We start from the raw sequence: 19,397 nt of genomic DNA, 5'->3' as shown, positions 1-19,397 counted from the left end.
AAAAGCAACAACACTAGACTATAGAAGAGAACCAAAACTTGCAGAAGTGACTGGCAACGGGGGTGAGCCTTCTGTTTTGGTTTTCTCTTTTCCCTAATGGCTTTGTCCTGAGGGTGGGGCCCCAATCACAGAACTGCAAGGCAGAGCAGGAAGCTAAGACTGATTAAAAACTCCATCTCTTTGACCAGGGAAACCTGGAAAAGAGGCCCCTTCAGGCTGGAAAATATGGGGTAATTCCAGAGAGGAGAGAACAATGGAGAAAGGGATCCCCTAATTCTGTGTATGAATCTGTAAAAGTCTTGGGCTCACTTTTGAGTTGTGCATGCATGAGACAGATACAAAGAAAGCATTCTTGCAATGGCTTTGAGAACTGAATTAAGATTTAAACCAGGGCCCAAGTCTCAGACTAACCCAAGTGGCACATGCAGACAGACCCATAGCAGTAAAACAGAGCTTTGTAGAATGAACTGAGACTGGAACCATCCAGAGAAATGGGAGATGGAATTTGTGTTCTGAATCTCAGAGTTGATTACCTGCTAAAACAAAACCCACCAGCATTGTTCAATGAATTTTAAAAGGACCCAGAGTCTACACAACAAAATAGTTGACAAGGTTGAGGATACAATTCAGAATTATTTAACATACAAAAAGTTAGGAAAATGAGATCAATTATCAAGTGAAAAGGCAATCAACACATGCCAATCCTTGGATGACTCAAGTGTTAGAATTATCAGAAAAAAAAAAAAAAAAAAAAAAAAGGCTCTAAAACAAATATTTTGGTCACAGAATCCCTTTACACTGTTAGAAGTTTTTGGAGACTCCAAAGAGCGTCTGATTATCTTGTATGCTAAATCGTAAAACAAGTGTTAATAAAATTCAAAGGACTGAAATCATGCAAAGTATGCTCGCTGACCACAACAGAGTTAAATTAGAAATGAACAACCAAAGGAAATCCGAGACATTCAAATATTTTGAAATCAAACAACACATTTCAAAGTAATCCATGAGTCAAAGAAGAAATTACAAGAGAAATTAGAATGTATTTTTATCTGAATAAAAATTAAATACATGAGACACAGTGAAGGTGGCGCTTAAAGTAAAATTCATAGCCTTAAATAACTATGTTAGAGAAGAAGAGAGATCTCAAATCCATAATTAAGTCTTTATCTTCATCTAGGAAAGTAAGAGCAAGCCAAACCAAAGACAAGCAGAAGGAAGAAAATAATGAAGATTAGAGAGGATATGAGAACAATGACAGAGAAACTCAATGCAACCAAACATTTAGTCTTCGAAAACATCATCAAAATTGACTAGCCAAGAAAAAAAGAGAGAGGACACAGATGACTACAATTAGTAATGAAAGAAAGGATTAACCCATTGAACTTAACAGTAATTTAAAGGCTAAAGAGGGAATACTGTGAACAACTTTATGCCAGAAATTAAACAACTTACATGAAATAGATTCCAAAATGGACACAAGCTGCCAAAATGGAATAAAAAAGAAACAGAAAATCTGAATAGTGTTGCAACACACAAGAAAATTTAGCATTGGAAATTTTCTCAGAGAGAAGGGACTATGTCCAGATGGCTTCTTTGGTAAATTATTACAAATAATTAAAGAAATAATATCAGTCCTACATAAATTATTTCAGAAAACAGAAGTGGGAAAAAACACCAATTCATTCTATGAGGCTAGTGCTACCTTAATACGAAAGCTAGACAAAGACATCACAAGACAAACTCCAGTGGTGATGCCTTGTAATGATACTGGGAAGGGATGAGTTTTAGTAGAAAAATCAAGAGCTCAGACTAAGACAAGTTAAGTTACAAGTTATTTGAGCTATCCAAGTGGAGATTGCAAATAGGTAGTGAATAAACCAAATAGAGATCCAAGGAGTGTTTTAGGTTAGGAATAGCTATCAGTGATTCATTACCATACAGATAGAATTCAGAGCTCAAAAAGTAGGTAAGATCACTTAGAGAACCCATCAGAGCCTTGAGTTATTTCAACGTTTTGAAAGAAGGTACAGAAAAGTAGAAGAGGGGAAGATAAGATGGGGAGAAAAAAACCCCAACTAGTTTTATGATCAGGTTTACATAGAAATGGATCATTCTGCCCACTGTGTGTAGAGTGGATTTAAAAGTAACAAAATTATAGGCAGAGAGAGAGTTATCTAGCAGTCTAAGAAGAGATAAAAAGAAATAGAAAGAAGGGTAGTGATACAGGGCTAAAGAGTAGGAATGGATTTTAAAAATATTTAGGAGTTTAAATAGGCAGCAGCAAGTAATTAAGTGGGTAGAGATTTCTGGCAGGGTCAGTGAAGCAGAAAAAAGGATGATCAGTTTAAAAAGATATGGAATATATTAGATTACAAATTTTATCCTTGAACAGCTATTTGGGGTGGACTGAATAGAAATGTCTCAGAAGATTTAGAATAAAATAGTTTGAAGACTGGGGAGAAGACTGGAAAGAACATAACTGATGGTTCAAACAGATGGTTAAAAGTAGGGGTTCATAAAATCACTCAGGGAGAACACATAAGACAAAAAAGCAAATGGTTCAGATTGGAAGAACTAAGAAATGAAGCGTTAGCCAGCGTATGATCACTTTTAAATTTAATCCGTAGAAGTTTTATTCTACATTCTGACTATTCCTCAGATAAGCATTCTGGCTTCTCTGCTTTCTGTATGAAAACATGTTGATAACTTTAAATTTTAAAAATGAGGCAGGATTTCTTTTTACTTTAGAATGGGTTCTACTCTAAGATACATTTCCTTTCAGCATCAAATAGTCCTAATTTCAAAAATTCTCATATGCACATTCACAGGCAAAGCTCTGCAGAAACGCAGAGAAATAACCACAGTGCTTACCGTTAACTGGTAGGTTATCTGTTAGACTTTGAAGCTCCTCTCCTGTGAGCACGATTCCCATGTTTTCTAGAACAGTATTGACTTTACTTCTTTCAACCTTCCCTCCTCAGGAAAGAGACATAAGGAATGACAAAAAATACTAAAATATGAAAGAACATTAAATACTAGAAATCTATCAGTGCTCTGTTACTATTATATTGAAAATGTTTTTACTATTAATATGAAAAAACTAGGAATAAGGAAAAATAGAATCCTTTTCAGTACTATTAATATTGCTTTGAAACATGAGTACCAAACTCTATTTTAACATCGTGTTAAAGAGCCTTAAGCTTTGCCTTGATGAAACTATGGACAAGAAATAATTTATGAAGGGATTTTGCAACTTAAGCTAAAGACAACTAATTGAATTTGCTTTGTGTCTATGTCAGACAAAGCATTATATAGATGCTCAGAAACATAATACATATACTTCAGAATTTCAGGGAGAGTTTTCATTTACTGAGTAAATATGTTCTTATTCATCCTCGAATAACAACAAAAAAATGAGACGGGATACAATAGTGACAATTATGCCATTCTAAACCCCTGACAGAACAGTTGACAGTCTCTCTATGCTGGTTTCTTTATCCTTTGATTTCTCTTGTCCAATTCTTCTAAAATTCTCTCCCCTAATCACATTCCTTCATTTTTTTTTCTAATAGTTTTGTCATTGGCCAGAGGGCATGACATGACAGCATTTATTTTGCCCCTGGTGGCCTGGGTTATATATAGAGAGAGAGATATATAGATTGATAGATATAACTTAAAATCTGCCTTTTCTAATTACTTTAAATATATATATATTTTAAATGCTAGAAGAGAAATTTAAAAAAAATTAAGTTTATATATTTAGAGAGAGAGAGAGTGAGTGGGAGATGGGCAGAGAGAGCTAGGGAGAAAGAGAGAAAGAATCTCAAGCAGGCTCCATGCTGCCAGCACAGAGCCCTGCGCAGGGCTCAGTCTCACGAACTGTGAGATCATGACCTGAGCCAAAATCAAGAGTTGGACGTTCAACCGACTGAGCCACCCAGGCGCCCCTAAAGAGAACTTTTAAAACTTCTCCCATGGTACCATAAAGCTAAGTATTCTAGAAGGCTACTAAAGTATCTTTATGGCTTACCATCAACTGGAAGCTTCTTTAGCAGCCTCTTTTGTTCTTTATCTGTTAGCTCAATACCCATGTTCCTCACAAAATCTGATAGATGTTGCACATTAATATTTTTCCTTTGAAAATATGAAACGTGATCATTCAAGAATTTTATAGAATAATTATTTCAAGTAATAATTTAATAGTGTTAAGCATGTTTCTTCCTAACTTGAGCAAGTTCAAAGATATAATAAGATATATACATCCATACAGAATTGAGAAGGGTCATATATCAAATTTGCTTAAAAATACTGAAAAGTATGTTTTCTTAATCTGACAAGAAGTCAAAGTAGAAGAGAATAGATTTTACCTAAATAACTGTCTGATTAATGAAATATCAACATCAATTCATTTATCCATCTTACCAGAGAATACTATATATTTTAATTTTTTTCTGAAATATGTTATTTGCTCTTGATACTGACAATAAATAAACTTTTTTAAATGAATATAATCTATTGTCAAATTGGCTTACGTACAACACCCAGTGCTCATCCCAGCAAGTGCCCTCCTCAATGCCCATCACCCACTTTCCCCTCTCCCCCACCCCTTCATCCACCCTTAGTTTGCTCTCTGTATTTAAGAGTCTCTTGTGGTTTGCCTCCCTCTCTCTCTGTTTGTAACTATATTCTTCCCTTCCCTCCCCCCATCATCTTCTGTTCAGTTTCTCAAGATCCACACATGAGTGAAAACATATGATACCTGTCCTCCTCTGACTTATTTCACTCAGCATAATTCTTTCCAGTTCCAAGAATGGAAAAAAAAAAAAGCTTTATTTTGCTGTTGCTTGATATACTCTGATTTGGGAATCTATTAATAATGTTGAAGTAAGTATTATTAGTATAAAAACTCCAGAAAGTTCAGAAGTTATTAGTAAGTTATAGGCTTTTAATTACTATATATAAAGGTAAACCGTGGGACATTAGGAGCAAATGTTCCATTAGAAAAGGTTGAAAGCTACAATTTACAAATCAGCAATAGAATGGTAAAAAATATTATTTAAAACTATACTACTACATAAAGTCTGCAGATCTTGGTTTTATATAACTTCCCACTGACCTGTAAAAGCTTTTAATCCACTACACAACTTTTTCATTGTAGTTCTCCCATATACTGTAAGAAGAAATGCAAATAATAAAAAGAGACAGTGAAACACACAAATAATAGGAGAGGAAAATATTCCAGCAACACTTCCGTACTAATAATATTCTCTACTTTTACCCACTTCTTGAGAATGAGTGTAAAGAGGTTAAATATGAAAAATATAACATCAACAATACAACTATGACTTAATTCTTCTATAAAAAAATCAAACCTACAATAGTCAAGGGATAAGAGTCAAAAGCCACTTACTGTCCAGGGTCTACTTTTTAGCTCTCAGACTTTGAAGAACTTTCTTATTTCTATCAGGCCATGACAATGGGTTTATGTTTGGTACATGCTATTCAAAAATGTTTAAACTTGGGTTTCAGCAGTGATTTTCTCAGGTAATGTGTTCTCATTCAATATTCCCTGGTGTTTTAACAGACCCAGAAAGATTTATTTCCTCCATTTGGATTACAAGATAAATTATTAAGCACTTTGAAGACAAATCCTTTATATTAGCAATTGGGGGGGGGCAGTTATCACACTGATAGACTAACAGATTTTATTTCCAATTTAATATTTTTTTTGAAAATTTTATTTGGGTAATTGTAGATGCATATGAAGTTAGTAGGAAAAAATAGAGAGAGATGCCTTGTACATTTTTGTCCAGCTTCCCTTAATGATAAGACTTACAAAGCCATAGAATAATACCAAAAACAGAATACTGGCATTGATACAATCCACCGATGTTATTTAGATTTCCTTAGTGTTACTTGTACTCATGTGTATGTCTCTGTATTATTAAATTCCAGACAATTTTATTACCTGTGTAGGTTCACGTATGCACTGCCACAGTCAAGATACTGAACAGTTCCAGTCCCACAAGGACCCTATTATAACCACATCCACCTCCTTCTGCCTCCACCAATCCCCTATCTCTAAATCCAGGCAAGCTCTAATCTGTCCTCCATTTCTAAAATTTTGTTATTTCAAAAATGATATGTAAAGATCTTACAGTATGTAAGCTCTGAGGTTGGCTTTTTTAGCTCTGGATAACTATCTGGAAATTTGTCCAAGATGTTGCATGAATCAGATAGTGTACTTTTACTGATGAATAATAGTATTCCATAATATGTATGTACCACAAGTTTGTTTAGCCATTTACCTGTTGAAGGAGACTTGGGCTGATGCCAGTTTTTGGCTCTTACGTTCATGTACAGATTTTGTGCGAACCTAAGTTTCAAAGGTGTAATTGCTACGGTAGCTCTATGCTTAGTTTTGTAAGAAACTGGTACTTTTTCTATAGTGATTGTATCACTACATTCCCACTACCAAGTATGAGTAGTCCGGTTTCTCAAGCATCCTCATCAACATTTGGTGTTGTCATTATTTTTTATTTTAGCTATTCTGATAGGTATGCAATGATATCTCACTGCAGTTTCAAATGGCACTTCCTTAATACCTAATGACGTCAAGCATCTCTTCATGTGTTTATCTGATACCTGTATATCCTCTTTGGTGCAATGTATTTTCATTCATATAGTTTCATATATTTTCCCCATCTTCTTATTGGTTTGTTTGTATTTTATATTGCTGAGGTTTTCTCAAATCAAAAAAAAAAAAAACCCCTTTTAATGTTTATTTTTGAGAGAGAGAGAGAGAGAGAAAGACAGAGCACGAGAGGGGGAGGGGCAGAGAGGAAGACACAGAATCTGAAGCAGGCTCCGGGCTCTGAGTGGTCAGCATAGAGCCCAAGACGAGGCTCAGCCAAAGTCAGACGCTCAACTGACTGAACCACCAGATGCCCCTATATTGCTGAGTTTTGCGTGTTCTTTAAATGCCATAGATGCTGCTGCTTTGTCAGATGTATCATTTGCAAATATTTTCTCCCAGACGGTAGGTTGTCTTCCACCATCTCCACACAGCTTTCCAGAATAAAAGCTTTTAATTTTAATGAAGTACAATTTATCAATTTTTTCCTTTTGTGAATCATGCTTTTCGCATAATATGTTTCTAAATCAATTTATTCTTACTAGGCAGCATAAGCATAAATTACATAACTCAAATGTTACCAATAAGAATACAGTGAAAAATATGTCTCCTTTATAAACATCTCCATTGTCAGAATTCTCTTCCTTCTAAGGAACAAACATTGACATTTTTTGTTTATCTTTTTTAGAGATACTCTATGCATATATTTGTATATAAGAATAGAGCTGACTGGTTCTTTTGATGGCTCCATATATTAAATTGACTAGATGTTCTGTAATTATGGAATCAATTTTAAAATGCATCAAAATGGGTATAAATTGCTTTTCCTTGCATTTTCAGATATATTGTTTTAAGAGAATATATCTTGTTTGTTCAAATATTCTCTTCCCCTCTGTATCAAGTCTGTCTTATGGGAGGATTGTACTTCTGTTCCCAATGATATCGTGCAATTTGCTTTGTCAAATGAAATATTTGAGTGTCTTCTGAGTAGAAACTTTAAGAACTATCACATGGCTCCATCATCTCTCTTTTTCCTGTTACAAAAGTGACACTGTCCAGACAGGGACTGTTCTTGCATCCTATGTCCTATAGTAGAGAACAGATGGACAGCCAACCTATGGGCAGTGTCTAATATTGAGTGTCATGCAAAAAAACTCTGTTGCCACTGAGATTTGGGGGTTGTTTGTTGCTACTGCAGCATAGCTAGCTGATAATAGGAACTGGAACCACAGGGCGCCTGGGTGGCTCAGTCGGTTGAGCGTCTGACTCTTGGTTTCAGCTCAGGTCATGATCTCACCGTTCATGAGTTCAAGCACAGTGTTGGGCTCTGCACTGACACTGAGGAGCCTCCTTGGGTTTCTCTGTCTCTCTCTCTCTCTCTCCCTCTTACTCTGCCCCTCCCCTGCTTAGGCCATCTCTGTCTCTCTCAAAATAAAGAAACTTAAAAAAAAAGGAACTGGAACCACAAGTGTGTTGCTGTCTTAGCAACAACAAAAGTAGTAGCAAAAACACCAAAACTATGTGGCATTGGCTCTGGTGCTGGAAGTGTTTGGTGAAGAAATTGTTACTGGAGGCTGGAATGAACCCATGCCTTGCAATGGTGTTGGTGAGTTTAGCAATTTCAACAACTTAGAAGGCAGAAAATGTACTGAATATGCTTGTACTTTAAAAGAAGAAGCTGTGTGGGGCGCCTGAGTAACTCAGTCATGTAAGCCTCCAATTCTTGGTTTTGGCTCAGGTCATGATCTCACAGTTTGTGGGTTCGAGCCCCACATCGGGCTCCATGCTGAAGCCTGCTTGGGATTCTCTCTTTCTCTCCCCCTCTCTGCATCCCTCCTCCACTCCCTCTCTCTCTTTCTCTCAAAAATAAATAAATAAACTTAAAAAAAAAGAAGAAGCTAGGAAATACAGTGTTACTAGAGTATCTGGTTGATATTGGCAGCAACGGACAAGTTACTACAAAAAGAAATGAACCCAGAAAACAACTGGCTGGCTAGCAAGCAAGGATAAAGGAGAACAGAGAGAATCCAGAGATTCAGGGTGCGACATGGCACAAAAAATGAACTAGTTCTCATCTTCTACAAATAGAAGATAACACCTGGAATTTCTTTTAGTGACCAAGGGCATTCAAAACTAAGTCTTCTGGCAAAGGCAATATGAAGAGTGTGATCATCATTCCTTTTGTTGAAACCTCTGATTTGATTAACATGGTGCCTAGTAAATCCTCCAAATTTGAAAAAAATAATTCAGGAACAAGCATCTTAGGTTGTGCTTCTCCCCAGGGAAGTCTGATAAAACTCAAGGGGTCTACAATTAAATCTAATGAGAAGCACATCTCAAAAAGAATTGTAGATGTAACTATTGGCACATTAAGCAAGTTGTAATCAATCAGATAAAAAGTCAACCCTATTTTAGTATAAAACTTAAACTAAAAGGTACTCTGTTCATGACTTAAAGTGGGGTTCCTGCCCTCTACAAATAGGAAGTACGCTAAGAAAGTTGCCCCAGCCCCCAAGAAGGGGTTATTCTTCAATGCCTTCTTCAGATGTGAGAAGAAGAAGAATGGAAAAAGGTAGAACTTCTTCAATCCCATAACCAAGATCCATAAAGAACAATGAGCTGGGAATCTAATCATCATGGTAAGATTTTTCCCAAAGAACTTAAAAATATTTTCAATGCTTACCATCAGTGGGCAGGTTGCATTTGAGATCCTTAATTTCGTCTTCTGTGAGTTTCCATCCCATGGTTTTCAAAACTGAATCAAGTTTATTGGCATTAACAATCCCTCCTTAGAAAAGCAAAATGGTCAAGAAATAGCCAAAGGAAAGAAAAATACAGTTTATATATTTAAATAACCTATGGGCCCACATGGCTGTAGTGTAGGTGGAAATATAAAGGGTGTCCCCTGTCAGAAATATTTTTCTTTTGCAGGCAAGGGATCTTTTTCTAAAATTTTTGTTTGGGGGATTTTAGTTCTTAGAAAGTTCCGTCTGCAGAAAAAAAAAACCAAAAACTGAAATCTTGAACTAATTGTCCAAGATGCATTATTATAGTCAATTAGCATGCTGTATAGTTTTTGGATTTAAATAACTTAAATAGGCTCATATATAGCATGACAGTTGACTTGTTTTAGCAAATACATCAAATTGTTGACATATACTAACGTCATTTTCAGCAGGAACATCAAGTGTCTATAGTACAAAGCGGGTCAATAATAGATAATAATAGATAATAGCTCTTTAAAAAGAACCTCTTTCTTTAGTGGGATCATGGGGACAGGTTTACAAAGCATAAGCTTTAAAAGGGCCTGCATTAGTATTTAATAATTCATAGTAATGAAAAACATTATTTTATCTTCTCACTAATAAGTGGGCTCATTTTTGTTTATTTTATTGTCTCAACGCCTAACCAAATTCCCCAAATATTTTCCCTTTAATTTTACTGTTCTGACACAGACTTTATTTTCTCTTATGTAAAATTTATTTAAATTTCTATATGGAGATAATTTGCTCACAGGTCTATATCAGAAGCTAGGAATGATATCAGTATTTAAGGAGGTTAGTGAAGTTCACAATTGGATATCTAGGAGACAGTATAATGTGTCTCTTAGAATCATCTGGCTTGGTATTATGCTTCTCACTTACCACTAAGAGACTTCAAACCATCCAGTAACCTATGCTTGTAGACTTTTCCTTTAGCTACGTGGAAACATAAATCAGGTCATACACAAGTAAGTGATGTGGAGATTCACCAAGGCAGCAAGTCATTATTTAATGTAAGGAGGATTTGTAATTTTCTCTAGAAAATTTCCAATTTACTTTCAAATTTTTAAAAATGAAATAGCCACCAATGTATCCACTCTATTCAGTTATTGACACTTAAGCATGTGAATCTTGTAATCTTGGTGCTTTTTTTTAATTCCTTTTCAGCTCTCTAATGTCCTTTTCTGTTCTCTCACCTGGTTAGCACCCAGTATAACTTTTACAATTCCCCATCTATAGAACCACAACTACAAAAGGTACTTCTTAGCCCTGATGGCAGGTTGTGAATAAAGCAGCAACTGATTTCCAACTAAAAATTAATGGAATTCCTTCTTAAAAATCTTCTCTTGAAATGTTTTTATTGTAAAGAATTTTAAATATATACAAAAGTAGAATGGAAACAATGAATCCCCATAAACACTCAGCTTACAGTTACTGATGTTCTACCATTAGATAGCATCCTTTTAAGGTGAAAACGTACCATTCATTTTTTTAAAAAAATTATTTGCATACATAAGTGTATAAATTGAACCATATCACAATGGCTGTACTTTTTCGGTCTTTGTTTTTGTTTAAGTGCCTTTTTCTGCTTCTTCCTTCTCAGTCTATGGTGCAGCCACAAGTCCCTAGATGATTCATGTTAACAACCTAGAATATACCTACATATTATCTATCAGTATGTGAAGATACATAATTACATGAGTGAAATCATTCATACTAAGTAGTTTTTGAAAGCATTTTTTCTATGCTATCAGAAAGTATATAGAAGTTCTCATAAACAAAATAAGAAATGTGTGCTTCCTTCAAGACCATATTAATATTTTAAATGCTCACCATTAACTGGCAGCTTTTTTACGAGCTCTACACATTCCTTATCTGTGACAGTTACTCCCATGTTTTCCAGAACACCTCCTACATCACTGACATCAACCTCTCCCCCTTCAACATAACAAAATGGTCACAGATTAGTAGAGAGAAGGGCCTAACCACAGCCCCCCCCAAACCTGTTGACCCTTTACAGCTTCAGCTACAATAGCTGAATGAGCAAACACACACAATATGTTAACTGTTCGCCACTGTCATTAATTGGGGGTAGAAATAGAATTTCTCTCTTACGCTTAGTAAAGTAATAGACATACTGATGCAGTTTATATAATACAAATTAGGACACTGTAGGCATAAGATCCATTTATTTTGTAAGGATATTCTCTCTCCCCTAATCTCTTAATGATAACAGAATTTTATCTCTGTGAAAGTTTGCTGTATCATCAAGAATAGTGACTATTCTTGGCAAATATTCCAGAAACTAAGAAATTTGCTACTATAAATTCACACAGAAAAATTAGTGCTAAAATGCAAATGTTCTAATGTGTAATTCTGGGCAACTGTATGCAGATATTCATCAATATAGAAGAAAAATGGGTAGAATAGAATAAAAAAGGGAATGTAAAAATGATGGTTCTACATAAAAATATAAATTAGCTAAAGAATAAAGACATTAGATTTATAGAAGCTTCTAATTAACCTGTAATAGTTTCCACTGCTTCCATCAATTTTTTGAGCTCAGTCTTCCCATTAGCTGTAAGAAATACCATAATTTGGCAATATTATAAAAAGATAAAGGAGCTAAATTAAGAAATAGAGATTCTCCCCACAATTTAATCTCACCAGCCAAAAACTTTTATGCAATGGATTGCAAAGAATTCATTCTATGGTAGATAGAGGGTTTACCCAAGAAAGCTTTCTCTGTCTTACACTTGCAGGAATGTTACGGTAGGCTAAGTATGTTGTTGTTTGGTCTCTGATAGCCCTTCTGATGCAAATGCAAGGTTCTTCCCATGATTGATGTTGAAAACATTTTTCATGTTCTATCTTTTACTAATACTTTTCTTTAGTTATTTCAACTATTAACTTGGAATGGCTGGTTATGTGTTCTCAATCTTTTGTTACCAGCACATGCATAAAGTTTGGGTAAATGTTTCTACCTTTCTATGTTTGGGAAAAAAGAAATCATTAGCTAAAGCTAGAGAGTTATAGCAATATGGCATTGTGCCAATATCAGGAAGGATTGATCAACCCCCTAAGACCAGCTACTTTATTTACTGGGCCAAGTACAAAATGAAAACGTGGGACCCCTTGTTCAAAAATCAGGAAGAAAAACTTTGCTTTTTTTTTTCTTCCACAGTCTTGTTCCCAAACTGTCATGGTGGTGTTTTTGTTTTAGTTTTTGTTTATAAGTCAGCTGGTAAATGTTGCACTGTCACAGGCATGGCATCTTCTAGGGTTGAGTGCAGAACCTCACAGGCACCCTGGGTGGTCCCATTACTCAGCATGCACGAGGCTCACTAGCAGCAGACTTCCTTCCTTCCTCCTGCCGCCAGAACCACACATCTGAAAAGTGAGTCACGTGTCTCACTTTCCAATGCACTGGTTGCCTCAACTCACTATGGACAGGCGACTCCCAAGAGTAATGCAGCCTTGACGTGGGGACACACTAGATACCTGGAAGGGGATGAGGAACAGGCTTGACCCTGCCAGCCCAAAGTGGGGACTGCTGCTGCCACGTCTTGTCACAAGATGCCTTCAGGTACAGGTTGCCAATGCCAGCCCTCCCTGCATCCATGCCCAGGTCCCTGCTGGGGTCAGGGGATGCAGATGTTGCCAGGCATGGTGGTGAAAGGGAGGTTGGCCATACCAGAGGCTGTGGAGTGGTTGACCCAGAATACATCCTGGGGACTAAATGGCAGCGGCAGTCACATGCCTGAGCCAGGGTGCCAAGCCCCAGCCATGCTCTAGTTTCCCATCAGACTTCAATTAGGAAACACAAATTCAAAGATAGAATTGTGAAGACTCTCTTGTGGCACTTGGGCAGCTCAGTCGGTTAAGCGTCCAACTTCAGCTCAGGTCACGATCTCACGATCCGTGGGTTCGAGCCCCGCATCGGGCTCTGTGTTGACAGCTCGGAGCCTGGAGCCTACTTCAGATTCTGGGTCTCCCTCTCTCTCTGCCCCTCCCCTGCTCACGCTCTGTCTCTCTCAGTCTCCAAAATAAATAAACATTAAAAAATTTAAAAGCAAATTATGAAGACCCTCTTGATGGCCAAATCAGAGCACTAAACCCCAAGCATGGCACTCTTGAGATCACGGCTGTGTCCAACTAACCTCACTGGTTGCACACCACCATTCCCCAAAGCAAAATAAAGGAAGGCCTACAATGCCACAAATCTATAAACCAAAAGCCTCAAGAGGATAGCTGACTGCATAAACCATAACCCCTGTTCCTTAGGTCTTTCTAACATTTCTGAGTGATGTTTTAAAACATAATGAGAAGGTAAGTGATTCGACTTGAAGAACGTGAAGCTGGAATGGGCAGGTGACAGAGAAGCCAAGCATGTGCAAGAGAAGCAAAGAAGCCCAAGACTACACCTTTTTTCTGTTAACGAGCCAGTTTCCCCATTGCGGAACTCAAGGCTTGTCTAAGTTGTGGTTGGTTACAGGCTCCTTTAGGCATTAACAGTCCTCAGCTGGGGACAAAGCAAAACTATCTGCTGCAATCTGGTGTTGGGCTTGTTACCTGGAAATATATACTGTTAACCTCAATGAAGATGACTAGGAAACAGTTTTCCTTTATGGATTTATTTTGATTTGATTTCGTTTTATTTTATCTTCTTCAGTTCTAGTCTCACGAAGACTTTTTAGGGAAGGTCTCCTGGGCTTCAAATCACATGGTGCATGTATATTTGAGGCAACTGTCAATGAATACAAAACAAAACACAAAAAGCAGCTAACTACCTACCAATACTCTGATTTCCTCTCAGAGCATAGAATCATAAATGGAAGTGGATGCCCAGACAGATACTACATCTCTACCGCCCCACCTCCGCCTCACATTTATTTAGGTGCAGCCACGTGACCGGTTCTCCACAGAGGAATGGCTACGGAAATAACGCGTGCACTCTCTCTCCTTCATGCTCTCCTTTCCATTCCATTATTAGACAGAAACGATGACAAGGCCTTAAAAAGGAATCCGAGAGGCAAGGAACCTGGGTCCCTGGATCGCTGAATGGAGAAGAGCCACTGTCCATTACCCAAAGATACTCTCGCCTTGGACTTTCACGGGGGAAAGAATTTAACTTCTGCTGCATTTACCCGGGACATAATTTTAGGTTTGTTTTTAAATAAAAATGTAGTTTACCCTAAACAATACGTGATCTGTTCTTAAATGAAGACTGTTCATCCCTATCTTTGCAAATGCTTCTAATTTCTTTTGGTATACCAAATATCACTAGTTAATATACATTCTCTTACACAAGCTCATAAATGTAAACTCCTAAGGCTCATTATTATCTACAATGCTTACCACTAAGTGGCAGATTTTCTGCCAGAGCTTCACGTTCCTTTTCTGTGTGTTCAATTCCCAGATTTTCCAGAACATTGTCTAGGTTATATTGGCTTTAACCATTCCTCCTTAAGAAACAAACAGGAAGTAATCATGAAAAAAAAATTACGTGATTTCCAAAGATTATATATAATTTTTTTTCTCACATGCATTTTAGTATGATAAAAAAAACAAAGAAAAAGTACAATTTATTTGTATTAGTGAACAGGCATATAAGGTTGACTCAGTAAATCACCTAAAATGATGTCAAGAACAACTTAGATAAAATGTTCTGAGGTTGGGGGTGCCTGGCTGACTTAGTCAGTAGAATGTGTGACTCTTGATCTTGGCGTCGTGAGTTCAGGCCCCACATTGGGCATTTAGCCTACTTAAAAAATATTCTGAGGTTGAAGCATTACTGGGTGACAGGCTGTGATTATGTGTTTAAAGTTACTATTTGTAGTATTAAGTAATACTCATCTGTTAAAAGAGGGGCCGAAAGAATACCAATGATAGGACTGTCCCCATGGGGAAAACAGAGAGAGTACTGTGCAGGTCTGTCCCCAAAACAAAGCCAAGGTATCAGCTGAGAGGGATAGTTCAAGATTCAGATCATCAATGTTCTGCTATTGCAATATACAAAAAGTGTATGAAAGATGAAAAGACTATAAAAATGGATTCAATGCTCTCGAAGAGAAAACTGTCATGAACAACACATTCACCACAAAATTCTCCAAGAATGTTGCTGACTGGAATTATTCCAAGTATCTGGGATGTCAGGAGGCCAAGTGCCACCTGCAAGAGGCTTCTCTCATTAAATAGCAGCAAACCTTCTACCCTTTTCCTCTTTCCCTTCCTACTTCCCCTTCTGGTCTCTTTTTCTAAGGACCTACAGGAAGAGGAAGTAAAAAAGCATTTTGGCCACAATACCATGCTTCTTTTCCACATTTGCTGTTGCTGCTATTGTTGTTAACTGGTCTTTAGGAAAGAATGTTTTAGAGAAAATAACTTGAGGGGCGCCTGGGTGGCTCAGTTGGCTGGGCGTCCGACTTCGGCTCAGGTCATGATCTCACAGTTTGTGAGTTCGAGCCCCGCGTCGGGGTCTGTGCTCACAGCTCAGAGCCTGGAGCCTGCTTCCAGTTCTGTGTCTCCCTCTCTCTCTCTGCCCCATCCCCACTCATGCTCTGTCTCTCTCTGCCTTAAAATAAAATAAAATAAAATAAAATAAAATAAAATAAAATAAAATAAAATAAAATAAAATAAAATAAAATAAAATAAAATAAATAAATAAAAATAAAAAAGAAAATAACTTGATTTGTGCCATAAAATTATTAAAGGTCACTCCAAAATCCTTTGTATTGTTGTTGGGCAAACGCTCAGAAAAACTGCCTATGATATTCTGTATATTATGTGTTGTATAAATTAGATTTCAAATGATTCTTTGGGGGTGCTATTTAGAAATATTCTCCAAGAGTGAATGGATCCCTTGCAATACTATACCATGGGTGATTATGCAAACGTGCTTAACATAATGAAATAAAAAAATCTAAATACAGGAATGTAGACATGACTCAAAACCTGGTGGTAAGATGTTTGTGTTGATATTTGTGTTGACATTTAGCAGACTTTTCTGCTAATCATGGTTCTTAAATACCTTTTACAGACTTCACACCATCCAACAATCTGTTCTTATACACCTTTCCAGCAGCTATTAGAAAAGAAAAACCATAATTTATATCCAAAGGAAAAGAACATGGACACACAGTTTTTGGGCAACTGGGTAATTCTAGGAGCAATCTTTTTTACTCTTTCCCTAGGAAATCTGTTCTATCTCCTCATCAAATAAAAATTATTTTAGGAAAAAAATTGTGACAAAAATGTACCCAGTGTTCAGCAACCAAGAAGACTGCTGGGAAGACTATACTGTGCAGGAAAAAAAAAAAAAAATCACTACTTCTTTGTGTCCCCTCCCCCCTTTTTTTTTAACCTGTGTCTCACTTCCCTCAGTTTCCTTCCTATCATGCAGGCCTCTCAGGGCCGTGACTGGGTAGTGTTATTACAACCTGCATCAACTCTGATGGCAATATGGTTATGGTTAAAGAGCTGGGTTGACAGATTGAATCTGTACGTCAGCAAACTTAATTTGTTTTAAAAATTATTTTCAGTACTTTTTAGGAGAAACAAAGAGACAACAATTTAGAACTGCTGACAATGGGGCGCCTGGGTGGCGCAGTCGGTTAAGCGTCTGACTTCAGCCAGGTCACGATCTCACGGTCCGGGAGTTCGAGCCCCGCGTCAGGCTCTGGGCTGATGGCTCGGAGCCTGGAGCCTGTTTCCGATTCTGTGTCTCCCTCTCTCTCTGCCCCTCCCCCGTTCATGCTCTGTCTCTCTCTGTCCCAAAAATAAATAAACGTTGAAAAAAAAAAAAATTAAAAAAAAAAAAAAAAAAAAAAAAAAGAACTGCTGACAATGACCCCACAAAACCAATGTCCCCGGAAAGGCTGTTCTGAGACTTAAATGGCTCACCGTCGATAGGTACCGTCTGTCTCAGCCTCACTAGTTCCTTTTCAGGGAGCTCGATCCCCATGGCTCCCAGGACCTTTAGCAGATCGTTGGCATCAATCTTTTTTCCTTTCAAAAGACAGGAACATCAGTGCGTGACAATTTGGAATCTAATGATTCCAGATAATGAAAAAATGATCACCTTCGGCTCGGAAGTAGCGAGCGAGTAAAAGGAAACACATACAACTACACAGAATCACAGGGAGGCCACAAATAGAACACAGGTCCTTAATCTCCTAAAAGGCATACTCTCTTAGTGATGGATCTGTGTGCATCTAATGCAGCAGAGGGTAGATTTGCTTTTAAGATTGGCCAGCAAGTTAGAATGATGGAAATCATGGAAATTTATAACTTTGGCAGGGGAACTTAGAATTCTGGGGAGATCCTAAATTATGTGATTTTTCTCTTCATATATGCCTATCAAGGTATGGGATTATTTGAATATTAGTGAGGTAAGTGATATTATTGCTTTATTAAAAACATTTGGGCCAGATTTCTTACCAAGACACAGAATCGTCATTGTATTTTTAAAATTTAAGTTGTACAAATAAATACAGCCTAAGACTCTGAAAACAAGTATTCAATGAGACATAATATAAAGACATATAAACAGTTTGGGGCAGTTGAGGAGATATTTTTAAAATAGTACAATTTTATAGTAACTTGCCACTCACCAGAAAACATTTTCAATGCATCCATTAACTTTTTCACTTCAACCTTCCCATTATCTGTTAAGAGAGCCACGTAAATCAAATACAAATCTAACACCGGCACTCATTAGCAATATGGAATTTAAAAAAGAAAGCAATATATGTATACTCCAATATTTTATCCTATATTCATCTTGAGCCAGAAGTTCTAAAATATTACTAGAGCTTTGATTCATTGAACTACAGAAAATTAAACCTCTGGTAGTTAAGGATGAGATATAAAATTAAGTCACCATTTCCCACAGAGTCGGCTTCATGACTCCTATACGTTGGGAAACTCTCCACTGTTTACATCAGGCACAAGGAACAGAATTTACAATTTTTGTGTGCTACATATTAATGTTTGTATCTGGCTCTTACAATTGATCTCCTTATGTAATAAGCTGATACTTAGTAGTTCCTGACTTTTTTTTTTTTTTTTTTTTTTGACACAGAGTTTCTTACTCCTTTATTCCCTATGAGTAAATTAATGATCACTTCAGTGATTGGCTTGAGATAATTTTAAAAGTAGAGATTCTGTATATTTTTAAATCAATATTTAAAGACATTAACATGAAAGCATATTACAAAGATAGAAATTTGGGATTCTATAGGATCTCAGATTCATTTTTCCTTACTAGACCAAAAACAACTAAGACACTGCATTTGCACACATTATTATGTTTTGTCTAATTTGTAGATGACAAATATGTAAATAGAAGCTTCATGTCACTTTTGTTCTTTATTATCTTCTGGCTCTAAAAGTACAGAGCAGGGGCGCCTGGGCAGTCGGTTAAGCGTCCGACTTCAGCCAGGTCACGATCTCGCGGTCCGTGAGTTCGAGCTCCGCGTCAGGCTCTGGGCTGATGGCTCAGAGCCTGGAGCCTGTTTCCGATTCTGTGTCTCCCTCTCTCTCTGCCCCTCCCCCGTTCATGCTCTGTCTCTCTCTGTCCCAAAAATAAATAAACGTTGAAAAAAAAAAAATTAAAAAAAAAAAAAGATGTTTTGCAGTACAGACAAGTAGTTTTTAAGTAAAGGGTATGTAAGTTAGATAGAAGGGAATGAAAGAACTGAGCAATATTTAATACTCATGAGGCATTACATGCACATGGAGAACATGTTCACTAAATACATGTTAGACTAAATGTATAAGAAGCGCTAAATATTTGTGATACTCTAACATTGCTTGAGGCACCAAATATTCAAGATGTGGTAAATATTTATGACACTTGTTCAAATGACTCTAATTTGGCAATCCATTGGTGACACCATTTTTAGGTCTTCTGTGTCCTCTGCTCAAGGAACACAAAACCTATGGCTCTTTGATGGCCTTAATGGCAAGCTACAACTATTAACAACAGGTACTTGTCCTTG

General features: G+C 37.0%; 1 protein-coding gene and 2 long non-coding RNA genes across 3 annotated transcripts in view; all 3 read right to left on the bottom strand.

Moving 5' to 3' along the window:
• The window catches only part of LOC147571312 (EF-hand calcium-binding domain-containing protein 13-like), a 28,501-nt gene extending 24,410 nt beyond the window's left edge, over nt 1-4,091 (bottom strand). The window contains exons 1-2 of the mRNA XM_086696438.1: nt 4,031-4,091; nt 2,872-2,973 (exon numbers count right to left, since the gene is read on the bottom strand). Coding sequence (XP_086552564.1) covers nt 2,872-2,973; nt 4,031-4,091 — 163 coding nt within the window. The remainder of the gene's footprint in view (nt 1-2,871; nt 2,974-4,030) is intronic.
• Nucleotides 4,092-5,115: 1,024 nt separating this feature from the next.
• LOC147571311 (uncharacterized) lies at nt 5,116-9,641 on the bottom strand. The gene is made up of 2 exons (XR_015247510.1): nt 9,318-9,641; nt 5,116-5,170 (listed from the first exon to the last, which is right to left on the bottom strand). It is a non-coding gene; the product is annotated as an uncharacterized LOC147571311 (long non-coding RNA).
• A 1,588-nt stretch (nt 9,642-11,229) lies between these two features.
• LOC147571310 (uncharacterized) lies at nt 11,230-18,063 on the bottom strand. The gene is made up of 6 exons (XR_015247509.1): nt 18,009-18,063; nt 17,299-17,403; nt 16,427-16,480; nt 14,755-14,861; nt 11,921-11,974; nt 11,230-11,334 (listed from the first exon to the last, which is right to left on the bottom strand). It is a non-coding gene; the product is annotated as an uncharacterized LOC147571310 (long non-coding RNA).
• Between the last annotated feature and the right edge of the window lie 1,334 nt (nt 18,064-19,397).

Source organism: Puma concolor, unplaced genomic scaffold (assembly GCF_028749965.1).
Source record: "Puma concolor isolate L17-30 unplaced genomic scaffold, mPumCon1.1.hap2 unalloc_scaffold_30, whole genome shotgun sequence".
NCBI classification, from domain to species: Eukaryota; Metazoa; Chordata; class Mammalia; order Carnivora; family Felidae; genus Puma; species Puma concolor.
Note: the sequence above shows the minus strand (reverse complement) of the source record. Positions and strands in the feature narration are given on the sequence as shown.